This window comes from Crocodylus siamensis, chromosome 12 (assembly GCF_052110815.1).
Source record: "Crocodylus siamensis isolate JL-2025a chromosome 12, ASM5211081v1, whole genome shotgun sequence".
NCBI classification, from domain to species: Eukaryota; Metazoa; Chordata; order Crocodylia; family Crocodylidae; genus Crocodylus; species Crocodylus siamensis.
Window position 1 is genome coordinate 33,181,057 of NC_143406.1, and position 24,465 is coordinate 33,205,521.

Below are 24,465 nucleotides of genomic sequence, written 5' to 3' on the forward strand. Positions count from 1 at the left end.
ACTGCACTGTCTCTTAGAAGTGTTCAACTTAACGGCCATCCAACTTTCTTGGTGCACATGCTTCTGCTTCTGTCCTGCTTTATAAAGGGCTGGCTGGGGGCATTATCTTCACCTGGTCCTCATACTTATTCCATTTCTAAGAAAGAATACAATTTTGGCACAATATTAAATGTGCATGAGGGGGTGGCAGTGGGAAGGGGTCTAGGACTTACAGGAATGTAGTTGAACAATAAGGCAAGATTAGGATATAGTTAGTTCCACGTAATCGCTCTCTTGGGTCTTATGATGCATGACACACAGTTAAGTGCCTCTGTTCTGCTACAGTGCAGTTATGTCATAATCATGCTGACCTCTTTTCCCTAGTGCTGAAGAACTGATGTTCTAAAGGGTTTCTCTGTAACAGAGAATATAGTCTGTTGAAAAAAGATGCTTTCAGTTTTAAAATTCAGCAGGATAACTCAGCTCTCTTGCTGACAGAGGAGTCTACTTCTTCAGGATGTTCAGCATGTAGTTTCTACTCAAATGAAACCTTTTCTCATCTGTCATCAGATTTTTTTTTAGAGTACTGAAGATTTCATTTCTAACTAAAGTGTAGCTACAAAGGCTTTTATTCTTTCTAAGTATTCAAAATTCTGGTCTCACATTTACATTCCTTAGAATGTAAACTGAAATTTGTGAGAAGAGATCAAATAGTATCACCAGATCCTGGAAGACAGGGGATTATCCCTGAGGCAAAGGGCTCACATAATTCCTTTGAGAACAGTACATGGCCAGGTTTTTTGCTTCTTTTGGAATTTCTCTAGTAAAACCAACTATTCATATTTACCAAGAATAAATGACTTCCCCACCAGAATTCTTCAGGATACCTAGACACATCATGTTTATTTGTATTATAAAACATAAGAATAAGCTCCTATATATTCACCCATTTTAAAAACAGAGTTTTCACAATGTTCCACCATTAAAAAAAGTGAGAAACAGATTCTAATCTAGACAATGCACAGCTGCATTTCACAGTATATCAACTTTAATTGGTTTTTATATCACTTGTGGTGACAAGCACAGGGAACAGAATTTATTCATTATTTGCCAAAATATTAGTAGAGCCAGCTTCTAGTTCAGACATTACCTGAAGTTTTCCTGTTTAATTTTTACATTAAAGGGCTCAAATATGACAACTCGCTGTGAATGGCCGCTGAGCCAGTCGCCAGCCCACCTCACCATAGTCTGGTCTAGACCAATACCCTCCAACTTAATTGTGAGAATCTCATGGGAAACAGTATCAAAGGCCTTGCTGAAGTCTAGGTAAATGATGTCCACCTCTTGTCCCATGTCCAGCTGGTTAGTTACCTGGTCATAAAAGGACACCACAGTTTGTTAGGCATGACCTCTCCTTGATAAGTCCATGCTGGTTGTTTCTCAGTACCGTGCTGGTTATGAGCTTGTGGTGGATGTCCTCCTTGATGATTTTTTTTCAAAGATTTTTCCCAGGATCCAAGTCAAACTGACCGGTCTGTAGTTTGCAGGGTTGTCCCTCTTTCCTTTCTTAAAGATTGGCACCATGTTAGCCTTCTTCCAGTCATTTGGGACCACTCCTGAATTCCATGACTCTTCAAACAGCCTCACCAGAGGCACCGCTGTGAGTTCAGCCAGTTCTTTCAGGACTCTCGGGTGCAGTTCATCTGGCCTAGCCAACTTGAAAACGTCCAAGTGTTCTAAAAGTACCTTCACCTGTTCAGGGCTGATTTTATGTGCACTGCTGTCATTGCTGTTATCTCTGGGTCTTTGGACAGGTGATGAGTTCACACCTGATGTGTGAATACTGAAGTAAGAATTGAAGAGCTCTGCCTTTTGGGGATCAACTGTGGGCTTCCCCTCCATGTTCAGTAGGGAACCCACAGTGGAGCTTGATTTTTTTTTTTTTTCTTGCTCCCTATGTACCTATAGAAGGACTTTTTGTTGTCTTTTACTTTGGTAGCCTAATCTCCATGCCTACCTTGGCTTTCCTTGTCTCATACCTGCAGGCCCTGGCCATATGAATATACTCTTCTCTGGATGCTGAACCGTTTTTCCATTGCCTGTGCACTTCTTCTTTTCTTTTTGAAAAGTTCCCTGATGTCCCTGTTGAGCCAGGCAGGTTTCTTGGCCCCTTTCCCTCCTTTTGACCGCATGGGGATGGCCTCTTTTTGAGCAGTGAGAATTGCCTCTGTGAAGAAGCACCACCACTTAATAAGGAAAACTTCCTAAAATGAGGAAGGCTAGTTGGAAGGAAAATGAAAAGGTGCAGCCAAGAGAGTAAAATGCCTACCAGAAGCATCTGCACTGTAAACATGTACCATAAATCAGCAAAGACATGAAGTGATCCAAGAAAAAAAATCAGAGCCAGCATAGCCTAATAGCAGAATAAGTGAAGTTGCTGGAGGCAGTGAAACATCGCCCAAAAAATAGTAGTCACATCCACATGAGGAAAACAGGCACACAAGCTCTGGCAAGTTAAAATGACCTTTTATGTTTTCTTGACGTTCCTTATTATGGGTTTACATTAGAAGCAAGAATCAAGCCACAGCCATTGCTTGGTGGAGCCATTAGAGGGCCACCATGGTAACATACACTTGGGGGAGATCAGGCCGTCACAAAGCTAAACTAGTTCTTTTAATCGATCTTCACATTTCCACACCAGACTGGTTGTTTTTTTAGAGAATAAATCTGAAGAACTGGCTCAAATGAGATTTTAGAGCAAATTGACAGACCGATTAGTAACAACTCACCAGGATTCAAATAAAGGAACTCAGATATGAAATTGCAGATTAGTGTTGTAACCTACCACTAAAATGAGACAGATCCCCAGAGCTCAAGGATCAGCAGTGTAACCACCGGTCTTTAAAAAGGACTTCAGTGGCAATAGATGAGTCAGATGGCTGTTCCTGACAACATGGTAGAATCTATCATGTAAAAAAATAGCATTGATGGTCTATGATATGCTAGAGAAGAATCACCCTGGCTTTTGTAAGGGGAGCTGTGTCTCACCAGTCTGCTTAAAATCTTTGACTGTGTCAACAAACATGTAGATGAGTTGGATTCAGTGGAATTTTCAAAATGTTTTCAACAAGATCTTTCACCAAATGCTTTTTCAGAATCTAAGCTATTATGGAAAGCTGTGAAGAGACACTGTCAAGGGGCAGGGCTACCCATGTGGCCCTCGACAGCTCGCCAAAACTCATTAAGCGGCCCTCCACCCGAAATAATTGCCTGCCCGTGGGCTAGATGGAGTCTTGGTCTGACCCAGTATAGCACTTATGTATGCAGTTCAGCAGGATCTAGCATACTAGTTCTTTCAGAGAAGCCCTTGTAGTTCATTCTCCTGTTTTTGGTGATACAGCAGAGCTAAGAAAAAGGTGTAGCAAACGCTGATAAATATTCTTCTTACAAAAGAACTGCTGAAACTCAAAAAATACAAACCTAACCGATGTCATTGAAGCTCTCTGTAATCCCTTTGCACTTAGTATGTTGCACAGTAACTTTTGGCTGCGAAAATCAGGTTCTGACACATTAGAATTAATGGAGGAGGTAGAAATCTTTAAAAGCTTTGTTTAATTCCCTCTTGAATACATGCGCCATGTAAGAAGGTGTTAAGAATTCTGAGAAAAATTAAAATAAATAAGGTGCCCTTGAAATGCTTTTATCCAGAAAAATCCTACAAAATGTGAAAACCCCCTTTTTTCCTTGAAATCGTTACACAACTTGCTTAAAGGAAAATAAATAGCATGAGAGGTAGTATTTCAAATTACAAAAGCAACGAGTTACCTTCTACAGCACTTACTCTTCCATTATCTGAACTGCTGTATATGTATGCAGTCTAAAAGTATGAGCCAAGGCAGTGTAATGTAAAGTATATATTACCTTAGAATAAAAGAAAGGCTCTTTTAAAACTCACTTCACAGTCAAGATTCTAAAGCATGTGCAATTATCAACATTTTACAACAACTGTTAAGTATCATCTGAAGATAAACTCCATGTTGCTCATTGATTAAATGTGTCATGCAGCATATGCTATTAATAGGCTGCTCTGTGCTCACAGACTGATACACAGAAACTCATTTAAAGTCCATTACTAGGCGAGCATATTTGGAAAAAAGACAGTCAGTTCTTTGGAACAGCCGATCTTTTTGCCTTGTGTCAGAATCAGCTTAGCTGGCTGGAACCATTAAAGAAATAATTTTCCTCATTTTCCTTCTCCTGGCATGAGCTTTATGCTTGTAGCTCTCTATCATCTTTAGTTGAGACTTAATCCACTAAGAAAGATCAGAATCAAGCCCTCTATTTAAGTAGTTTTAATGAAAGATCAGGACTTTTTCAAACATATATTTTCAGGTGGTAGTGGCAGTTATCTCTGGTCTGCAGGAGGGAAGATAAATGTTTTTACGTGTTTGTGCAATCCAAGTATAGTTTCAACAGTAATTAATAGCTGGAGGTATAGTGAAATAACTGATTCTTAGTCTTGAAAGAACTGGTCTCAGTTCCATTTCCATCAAAAGTCAGTGTGGTGATCTTAGTCATTCCCCTTATCAGACTCTTTAACATCAGAAAATGTCTACATAGTTTGATATATATCTCTAAGATTGTTAGACTCGCTTGGAAAGATATTCTGAGCTTGGATCAGTGGAAGTTATAACTATGTTCCTCTGTGATGACGAACCTTTCAGTAGTTCTAGAAAAGGCAGTTGCCTGTAAGGACAGCTGAAGGCAACAAATGCAGTGCCACCTATTTTAATATATCCTTCTGCAATGATTTGGAGAATCTGTCCATATGTGGCCAATAGGTATGTGTGTTAGACTTCATATTCCATTTTGAATGTGGTTGGTTTCCTTCTCTGGTGTCTTTTGCCTTTGTATTGACTAGAGAACTAGACATAAACTGGTTTAAGTGATCAGAAACTGGTTTAAATCTGTAATAGAACAGAAGTTCAGTGCACATAAACTGCTTTCAAAATGGCCCAAACTGATTTAAGGTAAACTTGGTTGGAAGTAATGTTAGACTTAATTGATTTAGATCAGACTGGTTTATGAGACTTCTGTCTCAGATCCCTTCCTAGTTCCGGTTAACTCACAGTCCACCAGCATCCCAGGTTGCTTTGCAGCCCCGGACTATGCTGTCTGCTCCAGTGGAGTAGGGACTACCTCTCCCCTCTGCTCCTTAGCCTACTTCCTGCCTGCATCTGTCACCCCATAGGGACAGGGGTGGGGAGGCAGAGGACCAGACTCCTAGACCTCCCTAGCCAGGCTCTACAGAGCACGTGGGGGAGGAAAAGCCCTGGTGGTGGGAGTTTTTGACCCTTCGCTACCCCTCCCCCTTCCCGGATGCTGATTGCTTCAGTGGCTGCTACAGGGCAGAGAGAGGAGGAGTCCTCCAGGCTGGGTGCCTGCCCTTGCAGCCCAGCATGGGGGTACTAGAGAGCCCATGCCTTGGGGGGCTTCCCCCCACCCCAGCCCAGGGCAGTCCCAGGGAATTCTTCTCCTCCCAAATGCCAGAGCTGCTTGCTGTAGTCCTTATGAGTCTCAGGGAGTGGAAGGAAATTCTCCTGCTCTTCCACAGCCAGTTCTGCCTCAGCTGCAGTGAGCTTGAGGCAAAACCCATTGCAGGGGAGTGGAAGAATTTCCCTGCATTTGCTGAGGCTACCCTGGGCCATCCCTGAGACTTACAGTGGCTAAGGCAATTGTCTCTGGGGCTCAGGAGGGGACAAATTCCACCCCCTGGGGCTGCGGGACCCTGGGTTGGAGTTGGGGGAACCCCCTCCAGGCAGCGGCTCCCCAGTGCCCCCATGCTGGGCTGCATGGGCAAGCATCCAGCACAGAGGACTTCTTCTTCCCTTCTGCAGCAGCAGCTAAAGCAATCGTCGTCTGGGGCAGGGGAGAGGGGGGAGTTCCCCTCAGGTCCCCAGGGCTGCCTGGGCTGGGAAACCCAGGCTGGGGGAGGCTCCTGAGGGGAGGCTTCCCCAAGGTGGGAGTCAGCAGCAGGTTGGGGGCATGAACTAGGAGCCAATTAGGGACACCTGGATGGGTTGGCAATGACCAGCAGCCTAGGAGATGTGCTCTGGCCTGGTCCATGCAGGCCTTCCCCTGCCTTTCCCAATTGAAAACTAAATGTCAGTTCAGGTGGTTGTCAGTTCAACCTACACAGCTTAAAGGAAGCACCCTAGATTGAGTAGAGTCTGCCTTGGGCTCTTTGACTCTCTGTACTTAGCCACTGAGATAAAGTCTTTCTAGGCAACATGAGAAATGTTTACACCTGACAATAAGCTAGTAATGAAGTTTAATTCAACTTTGATTGTCCTTTTAACTCAAGCATCCTTGAACAGATAAATGGCTACCACCTAGAATAACCCCCTGGCCCCCTTTTTTTCTTAATCTGAATTCTAGGGCAGGGGTTCCCGAAGTTTTTATGCCATGGCCCAGGAAACCATGGCCCAGTGGGGGGTGACAAACACTGTGCTGCCATGGGCCCTGCAGAAGGAGCCACAGCCTCTCCACCTGGCTCTGCGGGCTGCGGTTTGCTGGTCCATGGCCGCTTCTGGTCTGGCAGCTGACCATGCACCGGGCCTTGCTTTAGGGTACAATCCCTGCTCTAGGGTACAATTAAGGCACTCTCACGAGGGGCAGTGTTTTGATTGCCTTTCAAGAGGGACTGACATTTAGAAAAGCCACTTTGGGAGAGAGAGAGCCAGCCAGCCAGCATGAGCTTCTGTGGAAGCAAAGTCAGGGAAGGAAAGAAACTGATCAGCCCCATGGTTTGGAGAAGCAGCTATGTACAGGATAGCAGAGGGAGGTTCCAGGACTAAGCACAAAAGTACTCAAGTAATAAAAGACAAACTCATATGTTTTGTCTAGGTCTGTTCCTTTTTGCACCAGCTAAAGCTGAGTGATTGTTTCTTACAAAGTCTGTTTGCTTCCAGTATCTCCTATCTTGAATGCCTTTAAGATCAGACCTTTCGAGAAAGGGTGCACTTAAGCTACCAGTGGGTGTGTCTACACATGCAGCTAATCCAAAGCAATAAACTCTGGAGTTTGTTGCTCTTGGGTGCTGTATTTGAATGTGTGCCTGGGACCGCAGTACATTGAGCTGGGTCTCATCATCCTCGGCTGGTAGGTGGCCCTGGGGTTAGCCTGCCAGATTGGGGCTGCTTCTGCCCAGCTCACTGTGTTGTGGAGGGGTTGGGTGGAGCATGAGGATGCTTCAGTGCAGACCTAGCCAGCAGGCAACCACCACACTAAAGCACCCTTGTGCTCTAGCCAGCTGGATTAGTGTCTTGCACATGTGTTACAATGCACTAAAACACTCAGCAGCAGGATAGTAGTTGTATTTACAAGTACTAACCTGCTGCACAGTTTATTAGTTCTGTGTGCCCTAATAGGGTTGCACATGCAGACACGGAAATGTTTACTGTAGAGCTAATTAGGTGGTTCCACAGTAAACATCTTGTGTAGACATGCCCAGTGGGTGGGGGAAGGGGATTGGTACTGGCCCTTAGGGCTTATGACAACTGGGCCACAAGGTCCCATTTCCAAGGCATGACAGGTAGAGAGAGACTGTATCCAAGAAGTATGCAAGGGTGGCTAAAGAAAGAATTAGTGGTGCAGCCTACTTGGAGCAAGGGAAGCTTCGAGCACAAACACCCAGCATTGCAGGACTCAGTATAGAGCTTGGTGAACAAGGCTGAACCAAACTGAATAACACCTTCCCATTCAATGTGGGCTCCTTACACATTCTCGTGCTCCTGATTCTGCTTCTTAGGTTAAGGGGAAAAAAACACAGAATGACAAGTAGAAATGGTCCAACAAAAACACAGCTTGGAGAGAGAGCTAGAGGATCATAAAACAGGTGTCTTTGCAGATCTGTCACTGCTTATTTACTTCGTGCAAGGTGTTCTGGTATTATGGCAAGCAGTACAGTTTAGAAAACTAGATAAACTTGTTTTTTTCAGTTCAGAATTAGTGGGAGTGTCAGCAGGCAATTGTATACAGCATCTAACTGCAACATTCCTACCTTTAGTCAGTGCATTTAATCCATTATTTTTCTGAGCACTATAGTTACTTGCCCTTTTTATGAATAACCTATTAGGTACAACTAATGGATTGTGGTAATAGATCCTGTTGTTTGTTAATGGGTACAGTAAGACCTTCTTGATTAACCTTTAAATCAAAATTGCTTTGCATTACAGTAGTGTTGTAAAATATAAACTTGTAAGGGTGCCAATGCTTAGACATTTATTTGTACAGTGGTTAAAGTGTTTTTGTGCTCCCTTTGTACAGAGGTTCTACCAACTGCCAGTTCAGAAATCAGTACCCTGCATGTAATACTAAGGATTAACTACCATCCACTGCTTTAGTTACAATATTTTCTCTCACACAGCCAGCAGCACCATGGTCTTTTACACGCAGCAAACGCCACACAATTGCATTAACTTACCCATGCATATCTTGAATCAGGGCATTAAATGGTGCCTTCCTGGACAAAATGCATTGTTCTTTTCCAATAGCATTTAGAAGGTGTTTTAAAATAATAATTTGACAGTACTACTTTAGGCAAACATTCAAGTGAATACATTAAATTTGAGTGCATTACACATCTTAAGATCTTTTTATGCTCAAGATCAAAAGCAAGAGCAAAGTAAATTGCCTGCTTGTCATCTTAGTATTATTGCATTGACTGATTCAGATTGGCTTCTAATGCTAACAAAAATAATTGGAGTGCAGTTGATTGAATACAAAAAAGTGCATTATTGAAGAACGAGGGTGCATCGTTTAGACCTCTAATATATAGCAGTGACCTCTTTCTATTTCCTTGTTCAAGTTGTACTGCACATTAATACAACCATGTAAAAGTTAATACTCAGAGCTGTCTGGTATTTTCAACAACCATGTGCAATTTTTGGCCAAAGTTTTCAAATATGGGTGCCTGAAGTAGACATCAAATACCACAAGGGCCTGACATGAAGAGGTGCTGCGCCTGCAGAGTATAGCTCCACAGAAAATGTCAAGCACTTACAGTGCCTAATTCTCAGGCACCCAGCCAGTCAGTGGAATTTGCATCTGAGTGACACCTGGTCTGTTGGCCTGTTCTTACAACTTGTGCTAGCTTGAGCCCCCCAGGCAAGATAGTCAATGTAAAGTTTGGCTTGCAAGTGTTTATGTAGTGTTTAGATGGCTGCACTATCAAGACTGAAGCACTTGGAGAACTCTAAATGACTGTAATTAGTCACCTGTCAACTTAAACTGCCCCCAAAGCTAGCAACCAGGCCATTTGTGAATGTAATCCTTGGACCAAATCAATCTTCAGTTGGACTCAAGTAGATTTTGGGCTCAGTGTTTCAAAAGTAAACTAAATCAGTGCTTCTCAGCAGCCACAAAGCTGCCTGGCCATTAGGTGCCTTCATTTTGGCATGAAAGGATCAGTAGGTTTCTAAAGTTGGGCTACTCCATGCTCAGAAGCAACCCACATTGACCACCTCAGTGCCTTGCTCCAGCCTAAGCTTTGTTGCAAGCCAGGTCACTAGAGCTGACAACTCAACTCTCCTCAAGTCCTCAATTCCTTGCACTTTGCATGCCTTGCATCTGTTGGAAGCACAGAACCAGCCACAAGTGCACCTTCTACCCAGTACTTAAAGCACTTGTCCAGGAAATGACATCTAGGTTACAGGCACCACTTCCCCAGAAAGGATTGATTTTACTTCTCCCATTTCCCAGGGAGACTGTACTAACCACTGAACTGTGGGCTAGCCTGAGTAGCCTGGCGAGGAAGAGAGGGGAAGAGGTCTGGATTCTCTCCACCCTTTCTAGGCGGCTCTATGGGACAAGTGCAAAATCCACAGGGTCAGAGAGTGAAAAAGTAAAAGGGTGTATTTAATTGGCAAGAGAATTAAGCTCAGTAAGCACAGTGACAAGCATGTGTGGGGGAATCCTAGATTGTGATGTGGACTTGCATGACAGTTTATATATTTGCATAAAAGGATTGTATTAGACTAACATTGATTACAAATGGAAAGAGCCTGGCAGCAGGGGCCAGCACTAGGATCAACTGTCCATACCCCCCTTTATTTCAGAACAGCAGCAGAAATGTCCAGGATCATTCTGTTTATCCATGCAGTTAATTGCTATTTAGTCAGAATATGCAACATACCAAGACCCTACCCTAAACTCCAAAAGGTAGTTGGAGAAAAGTATGTACTATTATACTATACATGCTAGGCGCTACCTACTTCCCTGGATCTTGTGTAGTTAAATAAGCCTCTTTCTCAGACTTTCCCTCAGGCTGGCATTGAAGTTTTAAAAAATAATTCCATTGAAAATGGCCAAAAATATTACGGTACATTAAAAGCCTGTCGTTGGATTTCTCAAACATATCCAGGCAGTGGTGCCCACACCATTTCAGTTCTATACTAAGGGACTTCCTAGATCAGTCAAGGATAAATGTAAATAATTCAGATTAGCATCATCAACATAAATTAAATGTGCTTCATGGCAGAGCAAAACAAGCCTAAAGTTGTCTGTCAGACTGCAACTTTCTGCACTATTTTCACTAGCTTCATATCTTCTCTGACTTCTCCTTCTAATTAAATGTAACAGAATTCTTTTCTTTTTTCCTTTTCTGGTTGGTTGGTGTAGTCTGGTCATTGCCCTTTTCTTTCTTTCAAAGCACAGGGTTATATGGAAGGCAATAAGATGCCATTTTAGAAACACCAGAAAGCTTCTGGCTGGAGATGGAGATCATTTCCCTTACTAAGTTAAGAAATAGATATTGATGTGAAGGTTTACATCTCCCTACAGTTTTGATAGCAACTTTTCCATAAAATATTAGGAAAAGAAAATCAAAATTTGAAATAATGCTTTTCACTCTGCAGAACTGTGGAGAAGAACTGAGAAAAGTGACAATAACAGGGAGGGCTGCCCTGGCATGTAATTTCTAGAGCAGTTCTGCTCCAGATGAAGAAAAGGTTAAAATATTTTTTTTGTGCAGACTTAAAGCTGCCATAATAGAGGAAAACTGTGTGTCTTCCTATCTCAATTGACAACAGCTAATCAAGATGTTTTACACCAGGGGTGGCCAACCTGCAGTTGGTGCTGCATGAGGCATGGACAGCCTGGGTGTATGTGACCCACAGTAGACTGGGAGCGGACAGGTAGCACAGTGGCAGATAAGGCAAGGAGCAGAAAGCAGAGAATCAGATCAGGCAGGGAGTGCAGGGCAGGAAGGAGAAAGCAAAGCAGCAGTTTGGGCAGGAATCACAGATTAGGAAGCTGAAAGCAGAGCAGCGGATAAGGGAAAGGGATTGAGGTGACACTTGGTGAAGGTACAAGATTAATTTGTGGCACATCTGCCAAAAAACGTTCTATATGATCAGTTCTAGCACTAGTCACACATGGCTAAATTTAACGTTTAGGCCAGTGATTCTCAGCTGTGGGGTGCTTTGAGATCCTTTCAAGGGTGACGTAAGATGCCACAGAATGTTAGGGCTGTTAGCTGTGCAAATGTGATTCATGAGACAAACACAAGGGCCATGTCCAGACTGTATGTGGCACTGCAGACACGTCTGTGATGCCACGTACCACACATTCAGCTGTTCTCCATGCTGCAAGGGAGCGGGGGTGAGGGGAGCTTGACCCCTGGCTATCCAGGAGTCAACCCATGCCAAAAAAAAGTGGAGCAGCACGCATGGGACAGCACATGCTGCTCAATATCAGAGCCTGGCCAGCTGGAGCCATGCGCCAGCTGCTGGCCAGGCTCTGCATGGCAGGATCACCACTGCTGCAGCCCCAGAAGCCACCGAGGACCCCAAAGGAGAATGTTAGGGCCATCTGTGTGCTAGCCCCAACCTTCCCAACCCCACCCAGGGTAACCTGCAGTGCACCAAAGGGATCATGGCACAGGCATTCTCCAGGGACAGGTAGTGGTGGCACAAGGTGTTCCGCTGCTAATTGTTCCCGGGGAACCAGATGTCCACGCTGGTGTGGACATGGCCAAGGATTTCAAATAGGCATCTTCAGTGTTGAAAACATTCTGACCTGTTGTGGTCTTCCTGAGCTTTTTGCAATAGAAGAATCGCGTGAAGCTAAGAGCTGGCATTTTTCAAGGGGTGCCTTGAGTGTCGAGGGTGCCACAAGTCCAAAAAGGTTGAGAACCAGTGACTTAGATGCTGTTAAGCAGACCCCTAAACATGGAGGCACCTAAAGTCCTTCAGTACCTTAGGACCAGATTAAATGAAGGATTGAAGCACTTGAAAATTAAACGATGCAAGACTTAACGTTTTGTGCCTGAGTACCAAACTAAACCTTAGAACACCCTGTCTCCCGGGGATAATTAGCCGGATCAACCTGGGATCCAAAACAGCCAGCACACCAAGCAGTGACCCATTTACAGCCAACCATGAAGAAATATTTAGTGCAGGGGAGGTGGTTTTTATATCCTCTTCCTTAGGGCCCTTAGTCAGGACTGCAGCAGGCTCCACTATACACTCAGGATCTGCAGCCCTGAATACTCTCATGAATTTCCTACCTATTGGGAATTTTTACCATCTTGTACCATCTATACTTTTCCCAGAGCCTGATGAAGGGACTTTGATTCCTAAAGCTTGCAGAAAAGAACAATTTTCTTGTGATTTCCAAGTTGCTCTAATAAAAGGTATAATTTTGGAACCAAGAGTTCTAGTTTTTTGTATGTCCTCATGAAGATAGGCACTTATGTTCTTTCTTTCAAAGAATCAATCAGGGATCACTCTTTCCTTTCAAGCACAAAGCAACCTGAAAACAAGCAGAAGTTTCCCCATCGTGCAGTCTGAAATGGAGAGTGAGCTTGAATTTTTTTCACTCTCAAGGGGGCTTCAAACCCCCATGCTCCACTTCCACCATCAGGTTCTGGGTTATTCTGGATGTTCCCTCTTCTTGAGCATATGCCATTGTACAGAAAAAATGTAAGATGCACCGTGTGAGGAGGAAGCATGACTCTTGGCCTTAGTGTTTGAAACTGGTCCAATCCCTAGTCCCAAGATCATTTTGTTTAATATAAACTAAATGTTAATGGAATAGCTGATAGCCTGGACTGATTGCACCCCCTTGTGAGGACAGGAGCGGGATTTGAATCAGCAGCAACAATAAAATATCTGCAGTAGGGTTATTGTAATCATGATACTTGGAAACTATTTTCTACTGCATCTTTGAGGGAGTCGGCATGGGACTTTTATAGGCTACCATTTCCTTTTAAAAAAATCTGAAAGTGTACAGAAGCTCTCCTAACCATTCTGATTTTTTAAACTGTTTTTCTAGATCATAACACTGAGTCAGAGAAGCGGTCTTTTGAAGTTTATTGCACTGAATTATAGATGCAAATGTTATCCTAGGTAGGTATGAGGGTAGTATATTGCACTGAGCAAAGAATATTCATATTCAGATCAAAAACTGAAATAGGGCAGGCCTTTCAAAGTGAATAAGGATGGCTTCAGTGCCTTATATTTTGCCAATCATATTGATTATTTCATTCTCCGTTTTCTGGAGAATGATTTGCCATTGAACTAAGACTTGGCTTTTAATATTGGAAAGCCTATGCAGGTTTTATTGCACATACAGTAGCAAATGTTCTACAGCAAAGGGGGTTTGTGAGGCTAATTTATGTACTTTGTACCATCTTTCAAAACTTTTAAGGCCTACTTTTTCCCTCCTACAAAGAGTACACTAAACATGACAGGTTCCATCTGCCCAAGTTCCCTACTCATTGATCTCCTCAGAGGAACAGGAGTGTGTGAAGGCCACAGAAATTGTTATGAAATGAGCTGTGTCCCTGGTAAATCCTGGGACAAAGGATGTTGAGTCATCCCCTGGCTGCAGTTCTGATTCTCCCATCTTTTTGGCTCTGCTCCTGCCAAGGGAATTTGCTTCCACAGCATTTTGAGGTCTTTGCAGCAGATGGCATCTCACAATATCCTTTGTTTGTTGGCTAAAAAGGTAACAGGATTGAGCCCAGAAGCAGAATTCAGGGTGCCTGTAAAACCAAGGTATCTTAGTGGTTTAGTTAACAGTTGGGGCTTGTGGAGTGGGCCCAAGGGTCCATCTTCAAAAGAAGGAAAACTTGTAAATTAGCAGCAAAGCTTTTCCCCTTCTCATCATAAGAAGCTAAGCCTCTGCAATCTAGAGCTAGTTACAGTACAATCAGGAAATCCAAGACAAAAGGAAAACAGGTCTGAGACTGAAAGCTTGAGAAGACTTTCCCAAACAATAGTACTTCCTCATTATTAGAAAGATAATGCCATATATTAAAAAGTAACAAAAAGGATGGTCCAGTTATTAACATTGACTTCAGTTGAGTACATTAACCTGTATTTCACTCTTCTTTTTTTAAACATAGAGGGCATGTCCAATGAGCACGCATGTTTAAGGCTGTTCATTTCCCATGGGGCAAATAGCAGCAGTACATATTTGTGCATGTGCACCATATTGCTTTTTTAGCAGCATTTTTTATGATACCAGTGTCAAAAAAAAACTCCCATGCTGCAAATTAGCAGCATGGGAAATGAGTGCATGTGCAGTTTGCACATGTGCACTCATCAGGATGTGCCCAAGGAGTTTTACTCTTTAGATGCCTTATGCTGTGAGTTATGCAAAACTGAGGCTTGTCTTTAATGAGTACTGAAAGGCCCTCAACGTCCAGAGGTCACCGCAGAAATCAACACAGTTTTCTGTTCCAAGAATAGGAGAGTTCTCTCTACCCAATTCAGGCTGTTTATGGGATGTTGTTGTTTAGTTTACTTTCTTGGTCTGGCTTTCAAGTGCCGTAAGTCATGTAGGTCTTGCTTCTGCTTCTCACAAGAATGGAAACCAAATCCAGCAGGGAGTCTTAAGAGTAGAACGAAAACACCATAAATGCTTCTAACTAGCAAGTTGTTCTGATGAGCTTTCTGCGATGCCTATTTGCCTTGGAGTGGATGGGGCCTCTAAGCTTGTTCAGTGGTGCGGAATATGAACTTGATTCTTGATTCTGGAAGTTTTAATGATAATCAGGACGTTTGTAGCTGACAGACACACACCATATGTTCTATATCTAGTTACTGTTGTACTTCATAGGTGCAGTTCCCAAGTTTTAAAACTACTGGGCCAGAAATCTTTGGTTTCCATAGGCAACCTGAAGGGAGTAAGAAGTCCTCTTCTCACTGACTTTTTCCATGATCTAGGAGCATTCTTGAACACAGTGTTTCACCCAGAGAAAATACAGGTGACGTCATGAATGAATAAGTAAAGGAATGTGGCTTGCTGCTTCCAAAAAGTGCCAGATCCTCTAGCTGCTTTTCCACCCCACCAACTTAAAACCATTGTTGAAGTCATCTCTTACCGCCAAATTTTTCCTTGGCCTGAGCACGGAGTAAGCAGGGCCTATGAATGTGAAGTTTCTGCACAATCAGCTCTTTAAGAGGTCCACAATGCTCTAGAGTAGCAGGAGAGAGGACAATACTACGCAGCCAACTCATGAAGAAGGAGTTCTTCTCATGTAGTCTCTGGGCCTGCTATGTAGGGATGTTCTTCCCCCTCCTAACCCGCCTCTCAAATAGAGGTTTGCCTACAGACTCTCATTCTTCAAAAATGCCTTCCCTTACCAGAGTAAAGGAGGAAGAGATGTTAAAAACTATGTAAAACTCTATTCTTGTCTCTCAAGGCAGGAGATAACTCAAAGAGTGTCCTTATAGGAAGTAAAGAGGACTCCATTCTCTGCAGTACCACCCGCTATGCTACATTGTGAAACTAGAGGGGCAGATGGTTACAAGAAACCAAAAGTAGGCTGTGTGCATGAAAGACAGCAAGCCTGTTAATGGATTATAGAAAGGTACCAAAAAAGGTGCCCCGCAGATTCCTGGAACTCTCTTAGTATGCTCATTTATTAGTATGCAAGAATCTGAAAACTGCCTGTATGTTACAGTACCTGCCATTGACAAAATCATCAAACAGTCTGGAATGCTTGGGGCCAGGCTTCAGCTGGTATGGCAAGTACAGCATACAAGATCTGAATTCACGATCGACTCACAAAGGAGAAAAGGAAGGCAAGCAGGCCTCCACTGCTTTAAACACGAGGTGATGGGTCTACTAGCACACAGTTGTGCTCTAAATAATTCAGCGGCTCCCACACAGGTTAGGGCATATCTGAAGACCCATTCCCAGATGCTCATGCTAATATTCAGCAGCAGCTGTACAGTTTGGTTGTTGCTCCTAAAGATGGGGTGAAAAAGCTTCAAACATGGCTGTTGACGTGTCTGCATCCTCTGCAGAAAGAATGCTTCCAGCTGCTACCATTCAAAGTGCATTCATACTCCACTGTGACTCTTGCCTCCTCAATGTAGCCCTGGTTGGTGGTTTTTTAATGACTCTTTCAAAATACAATCCAGCATACAGTCTCCTGTATTGGAGCATGTTAAACAATAGGTATTAAAGACAGTTTTTAGAATGGAATCATTTCTGTAGGTAAAAAGGATTTTATTAAGTTATTTTTTCAGTTAAGTTATGGTTTAGTTGAAGTGCATAGAAATGGCTTTTTCAATATTCGTCTTTTCAGCTACTGCTTCAACAATATCAAGCTGAATCTGATCATCAACATCATTGGTATCTAGCAGGGAAGCAGTAGTGTGGACACACCCCTCTTCTGCCATTGACACCAGCTGATTCGGGCACAGGGGCAGCCCCAGAGCCACTCCTGCCCCACTCTGGCTGTAGGCTTCAGGGAGCAGCTGTGCAGGGAGCCAGGCTCAACCAGGAACAGGGTGTCTCTGTTCAGGTTCACCCTTCCAGCATCTGCCCCCAGCAGGAACTGCAGGCACCTGGGGTAGGGGGTGGCACAAGGAGCAGGGCCTGGTAGGAGGAACCTGTACACCATAGCTGTTCCTGTAGCCCCTGGCTGGAGCAGGGAAGGAGTTACTCTACTCCTGCCCGCCAGTTCAGCTGGAAACAGCGGCAGTGGTGTCATAGGAGAGGAAGGGGAGTCCCCTGGGTCTGTCCCCCCATCTTGAACTTCTGCCTGCTTTTAATAAAAGCATTCAATTGGGTTTTTTTCTTGTGCTAAACCTGTTTGCGAAATGCAGCTATTCATGCTCAGTTCACATTTCTAAATTGTGTATCCGAAGTGATTTGCATTAAATTTGAAAGCAATGCACATTAGCAGTAATTAGCTATAAAAGTGCATTCATGTTTAAATTACATGCCACATTTATTGGCATTCACAAAAAAGTTAGATATTGCCTGAATTGGCCATCATACCCACCTAAATTGACATTTTCATACTTTCTGCAGATTTAATATCCAAGTTATCATGCTGTTTTCTACAGTCCTCTTTGGAACAGTTGTAGCAGATAGAATTGCGAATTGTTAGATAGAAATGTGTAGAATAGATAGTTCTTGTAAAAACTTTTAACATTCAGAAGACTACTGATGCTACAGTGAATGTCTCAGCTCTTTTCACCTTTTATCTTGTTTATAAACACAGTTTTCCTATCAGGGTAAAATGTGCACTATTTTAAGGCCAACCAGGGATGTGAACAGTGTAATATGGAAGCTTTTGATTAAACCCTCTTTAGTTAAACTCATTTCTGAATCTGAATTATCTAGAAGATATCCACCAAGCACTAGAGTGGAATGGCTGAGCAGCTAATATATAGAGAACAAATTACGGAAGCAAAATTTTTGCTTTCAGAGGGCTGTTTTTGTTTATGGGTAATTTTATTTGCAGGTGAATAATTAGATTTTGAAGAAAGTCTGCTGCTTAGTTGCAGGGTTCATCCAGCACAGGCAGAAGGAATCCCATGTGAAGCCAAGGAGAGCGTTCATTATGATATATGTACCCCACTCCACTACAAGCTGAATTGGATGCCAGAGGTGTAACGAGATAGCTGGGTGACCAAGGCAGCCGTGACACACAGAGGTAGCAATAACTTCTGACTGTTGCTGTGTCACTAGTGTAGGTGTGTGGCTGCTGTTTTTTCTGCCTCAGTCACAGAGTACAGCACTTGGGGCTGCTGTCCTGGTCACCCCACCTTGGTTACACTACTGCTAGACACATTTTAACACAGTCCTCTAAACAGCCATATACTGATATTCATGTTCAGTTACTAGTGGCCCGAAATAAATTTGAACTTACGGGCAAGAGGTCAGTATAATGAGTGCTGAAATGCCCCGGCTTACTAACCTAAATAAAGTAACCTGTTTTGCAGAAGGAATATATTCCTGTGACTCAGAACAAGCAATTGCACTCCTGAGAAGCCAGGCCACTTACATGCTTTTGGCAAACTTAGATGCACCCCGGTTTGACAGATCTGACCCAGCGCTCTGTAGTGAGAGCTGGACAATAACCCATTTCTCAGCCCTCCTATTACGGTTTTACTTCCAATTCTAATGAACAGCAGTTAACAATGTTGTTTTATTGTAAAGTTATTAATTTTGCCATGGTATAATGCATTGTGATATTACAGGCTTACCTTTTTACATGGACCTCATTCTACTTTACCAAATTATGTGCCCAAATCCATTAAATTGCTTATATAAAGCACAGATTAAGACAAATCTATCTGCTAGTTCAGATCTGAGGATCAAGTCAATACTAATGCAGCCTTTCACAGATGAATAACACTTCTACCAAGTTTCTACGTTTAACCTCTCCCACCTGCTTTTGTGAATGGAGTGGAACAAAAAGTAGAAGTTATTAGCTTGCAGGTTGGTGTGTCATGGTTTCACTTGCTCTGATCCCAGGGAAACCTTGAAAGGAATTAGATTTACTAGGTGAAGTAGAAGACAGCCATTGTTTAACAGAATGTGTGGCAGATGGTAGTAAGTAATCGTAGTTTGTAATGGTGCCTTACCATGTAGTGATAATTTGTAATTATACAAATCAATCCCCATTACTAAGTCACTGAGAAGATAAAACTTTTGGCATGAAAGTAAATCAGTCGAGCTGAGAAGACAAAGGCCATTTTTTTTTGCCATTTCATTTGATCTCAGTATTTTGAAATTTGGCTTCTTTGCATTCGGACTGAAACTTACCTGGCAGCCCAGGAAGGACCCTTAGATTTGATCAGAATAATATGGCAATATTGAAGGATTTGGGGGATCAAACATAAAGTTCTTCTGATCCCAGTCTAATGACTGTTGACAGGCAGGATGCCTGGCATGAAGAGTCCAAGGCTGCGCCATTTCCAGTTCCAGTGATCAGGTGCTGACCACCAGCTCCTTGTGCCCTGGCACTTTTGAAAACCTTGATTTTAAAACATGCCACACATTCAAAGCACCATACAAAGCAGCCTGAAATGTGTTGCAGGACATCTTTGTACCTGATTTGTCTTTTTATGGCACCATAAATTGGTTAAATCTTTGGCATGTTACAATTTATCACATGATTAACATGGCAATCATGCAATAAGTGTAACTTCTGCCAGAGGCCTTTGATACTTCTTCCTAATTTTACTGCAGATATCACCCACAAGTGCTATATCCCAAGATAGATACACTAGAAAAGATGACAGCCTGCCTTCTCATCACATGACTTTTAACTTTGTTTTAAAATCACTATCCCTAGCGTAGGCGGGGTCCTCCTATCGTAACTTGTCGAAACATTAATTGGAAAATAGAGGCACGGAGTCTTTTACTTTCAACTCAGATCTAAAAACTCTATCCTCTAGGTAATTACTTGTTGTTGACAGCCTCTGTAACTCTAAACCAACTTCCTCTTAAATGTTTGCTGTTTCTGACCAAAGCAGTACCATGCAAATACCTTGCATCTTCCATAGAATTTTAATGAGGTGAGGCTTCAGTATTCTCAATGAATATGCATCTGAAGACCATCCTGTTACTAATATTTATTTACATGCTGAGATGCAAGATCAAGTGAATTATTGCCTCTTAGTTTCACAATTTTTGAATCCACTAGATCAGTGGTGCTCAGCCTTTTTGGCCAGATGGCCAGGGCCGAGTCCCTTTATAGGGCAGGTTTGGCACGGCCCCATCTGTCTGCACAGAGTGGGGAGGAGAGCAGCCCCACCCCAATCCAGCCATGCACTGGGAAAGGGCTTTGTCTGGTCCCAGCCTGGCCCCTCAGAGGAGGAGGGGGCTTGGTCAAGTCCTGATTCAGTCCTGCAGTGGGACAGGGCATGGCCTGGCTCTGCAGGATGAAGGGGTCATAACCTGGCCCAAACCTGGCTGGGCAGAGGGGGGATGTGCCAGCCCCAAACCAGCTGTGCAACGCAAGGGGGCTGGCCTGGCCTTGTAGGAGGAAGGAGGTGTGGCCCAGTTCCAACCTGGCTGGATGGAGGGGAGAAGGAGTGGCCTGACCCCACAGGGAGGGGGAAGGGGCCACAACCCAGCCCCAACCTAGTGTGTGGAGGGGAGGGGGTTTGGTCCAGTTCTGCCCTGCCCTGCAGGGCTTGGATTTTGGTAGTGGGGAGGAGTGGCAGTATTAATTGCCACTGTTCCCTCGCCACCAAATTTCCCAAACGGTGGGGAGCCCACAAGCTAGATTCTAAGGCTCTGGGGGCTGCACTTGGCCTTTGGCCAGAGGTTGAGCACTCATGCAGCTTAAAAAGAAAAAGTTAAGGTAAACAAAAGAAGTTGTAACTATTCTGGCCATGTATAGCTTTCTCTCCAGTTATAGTGGCTGTCTGAGTCTCAGAAATTAACACGTTCTGTCTTTTGATGTCTTTTCTGTGCAGGCTGTAACCTTTATGTATTTCTTTAACAGGTATTAAAGCTGTATTTTCTGGACACTGCCATAAGAATGCTGGCGGATTCTACAAAGGCCTGGAAATGGTGGTTTCATCAGCAATAGGATGTCAGCTGGGAGAAGATACTCATGGGCTTAGAGTGGTCATTGTCACAGAGGAAGACATTGTTCACAGATACTACAGTTTAAATGAACTGAGTAATCAAGGGATAGGTAAGGATCTACTGGATCTGCTGGTTAAACAAAATTAGCAGTTTTCTTACAGCTCGTCCTTTTTTTTTAAGTATTTTTATTTCACATTATATAAAAAGTAGAAACTTAAGTTCAGAAAAACACTACTATAGGCTGAAGATACAGATTTGTGATCATTATACACAAAGATAGTTCTAGACTTACCATTCAACAAAGCAGAATGGCATATGGAGACAGTTGCACCTTAGAGAATGAAACCAACTGTATGAAAAATAAGGGCATTTGTACATGTGACAAAAAATTGGCTGTTTTTGAGTTTTAATTGAGTCACACTGTACATGTGCAGGGGGTTTTCATGATTTAAATTAGGTTGTTACATTGCAAACTAAACCATATCTGAATGTAGTTTAGTTTGCAACGTAGCTATTTGTAACACTGCAGCCTTCTGACAGCCCATCCCTCTCCCCCTGCTGCAGGAGAGGTAGGCTGAAGGCAGAAGTGGCGAGGGACTGATCCTTTTTTTTTGTGGAGCCCGTCTGCCTCACCCACATCTGGGGAGCAAGCTGCTGGTGGGCCCAGCAGCCCCTGAGCTGCAAGTGGCCCCAGTCCTTCGTTCCATAGTGGTGGCATCCCGTGGAACCGCCCAGGTGGGCTGCTAGTGGACAGGTGCTGCCCCAGCTCAGCAGCCTGCTCCTGCTAGCTGCGGGCAGGCAGCCCCAGGGGGCACCGCCACAGTGAAGGGAAGGACTGGGGCCCCCAGCAGCTCAGGCCCCATCAGCAGTTTGCCCCAGGGGCCTCAGGGGGTGGGAGGAGGATCGGGCCCCTTGCGGAGCCCGCCTGGCACAAGCTGCCACAAGGCCAAGGGGCCCCTGAGCTGGGGGGGTGGGGGGGGGGCAGTCCTTCCCTCCATGGTGGTGATGCCCTCCAGGGCTGCCTGGGCAGGGTGCTAGCTACATTGGTACTACACCAACTGAATCCAACTCTGCATGCTGGAAGCTCAGGGGGTGAGCTGCTGGCAGGACCTGAGCTTCAGGGAGCCCTGGTCCTTCCTTCTACTGCAGCAGCAGTTCCTGGGGCTGCCCGGGAGGGTGGCTAGTGGGCAGGTGCTTTCCAAGCTGGGGCAGCACCCCACTGCTAGTCACCCATCCACACAGCCCCATTGGGTGCCACCACCATGGAAGGAAGCTCAGGAGCCACTGGGCCTACTGGCAGGTCCCCCTCCCCGCCACAAGAGGCGTGGGCAGGCTCTGCGGGGGAGAAAAAAAAGAGATTGGGCCCCTCACTATAACAGTGACAGGAGCCCTTAAATTGAAAGAGTGGGGTTTTAAGCCTCATAATTAAAAACCCACCATTTCAATTTCGGGGACTAAACCCCCGTCACGTGTACAAGCACCCTAATAGAACTAATGGCATTGCTACTGATTTTTTTTAAATTGGGAAATGCTCTTCCAAGGATAAACTCCTACTCTATTTTTGGATCAGGTTGTTTGAAAGCCAAGTAGTTTTGATAGCATCTAAAACTAAAAGCAGTTGTGTCTAGGTGGCAAATTAAACAAGTCAAACTCGAGCCTCCCTTTTACTTTAATTGGATGGTTAGTTAACCACACCTGAAAAGCAGAACCCTATACTTAATGTTCACTATTAAGCTCTTAGTTATACTCCAAAAAGCAAGCAAGAAAAATGTAACATGTTCCTATTCTATGTGGGCCAATTCAAAACCCACTGATAGGCTTTCCATTAACTTCAATGAGCTTTGGATCAGAACTTGTTCCTACTTCCTATGCATCTGTCTAACTTTCTCCAATTCCAAGCTTTCACTCCTGTTCACTTTGCTTTTCTATCACTGTATTGGCCTTGCAAACAGTCTCTTTTACTTAGCATTTTAATTAGATGAAGTTGCTGTAAAAGGCAAGACTACTCACAGAGGCAGTTCAAAAGTGTTTTCTTTTGTTAAAAAAGAAATAGAAAAGGATTTCGTACTCTCTTAAGTACTCTTGCTCAGATGACCATTTTCATCATTTTCGAATCAGGCACCTAACCAGCTTCGTGCTTTTGAAATGTCCTACAGGTTGCCTAGATGAATAATCTATCACCTAAGTACCTTTTTAAGCTACTTTGTTTTGGGGCAACTTTGTCCTCACTGATAATTAATGCTTCTAGCAAGTTAACGGCTTATCCCTTTACTGCTTGTGCTTAAATTTGTAGGTGGGTCATTCTAATCTTAATGCTATGGTAATTTGGCTAGAAGAACTGGGGAGTTGCTTTTGCTTCATTATATTATACATTTTCATAGGGTGAAGAAGAGGGGTAAGACATTTTGCAGAAAAAATTATTATAAGATGCAATTTTAAATTGTTTGAGTGAAATTTGGGAAAGCCAAGATTAACTGCACACAGTGAAGTGTTTTCCATAAACATGAGAAAGTTAATGGCTTTTTTATATGGATATATATTGTTTAAAAATGTATTTTAGATTTATGTTGATATACAAGTAGAATTATATAGCACAAAAATAGGTTTATGCAAAATTATTTTAATTATGTAAGCACTTAACATTAATTTATGCTGTATAAATGTTTCTTCCAAGTTTGCTTTTTACCAGAGATGTGTTTTTCATTGTCGTCTCACTAGTAAATTTCACAACACTGTAAATCTTTTGAATTACAATTGGAAAATAAAAGTTTCCTTCATATTACAGGTTTTGTGTATGTAGTGATTTTTTTAGAACATTTTAACTGTTTAAAACATAAGAATTGCTATTTATGTAGGTCCTTCTCACCCAGTGTGACACAGTAACAGAGAGTGGATGATGAAGGGGAGCGTGTGTGAATCCTGTGTATGACCAGGGGGGTTTTTCCACTGTTCCTCTCTCACTTGAAGCCTCCAACATTTAAAGTCTAGAAAGTTTTAATTGAGAGGCTGTATCCCTAATTCCCATGCTCAGTTACTACTATACCCCTTTCCTCCCCGAATTTGTTCCCCTTTTTTGAATCTGGCTAGCTTCCATAACATCTGGTGGCAGTGAGTTCGACACTTTAATTACATACTGTGTGAAAAAGAAATTCCTTTTGTTAGTTTTGAACTTACTACCTACTAGTTTCATTTTGTGACCCTACCTAATTCTTTTATTCAGAGAGAGTAAATAATAAATTCCTATTTAGTTTCTCTTTCGCCATGTAGTGTTTTGTAAACCCTTATCATAGCAACCGTCAAGCATCAATTTTCTAAACCAAATAGGCCTTGCCTGTTTAGTCTCTCCTCATATGGAAGCCCCTCCATACCATTAATAATCCTGGTTGCCCTTCTCAGTACCTTCTCTACTTCTTTTATATCTTTCTGAGGTGTGGGGACCAGAACTGGGCACAGTATTCAAGGTGTGGACTCAACATGGATTTATAAAGGGCCATAATACTTTCAGTTTTATTTATAATGCTGTTCTTAATAATCCCTAGCATTGTTTGCCTTTGTGATGGATGCTTAGCACTGAGTTGATTTTAAGCAAACTCTCTAAAATGACTCCAGATCTCTTTTTGTGTGGTAAAAGCT

General features: G+C 43.2%; 1 protein-coding gene across 2 annotated transcripts in view; it reads left to right on the forward strand.

Moving 5' to 3' along the window:
- CPPED1 (calcineurin like phosphoesterase domain containing 1) overlaps window positions 1–23,614 on the forward strand; it is a 92,147-nt gene extending 68,533 nt beyond the window's left edge. For both annotated transcript variants that reach the window (XM_090024299.1, XM_090024300.1), the window contains one exon: window positions 20,747–23,614. In XM_090024299.1, the coding sequence (XP_089880425.1) occupies window positions 20,747–20,979 (233 nt within the window). In that variant the 3' untranslated portion in view covers window positions 20,980–23,614. The remainder of the gene's footprint in view (window positions 1–20,746) is intronic.
- Window positions 23,615–24,465: the final 851 nt, after the last annotated feature.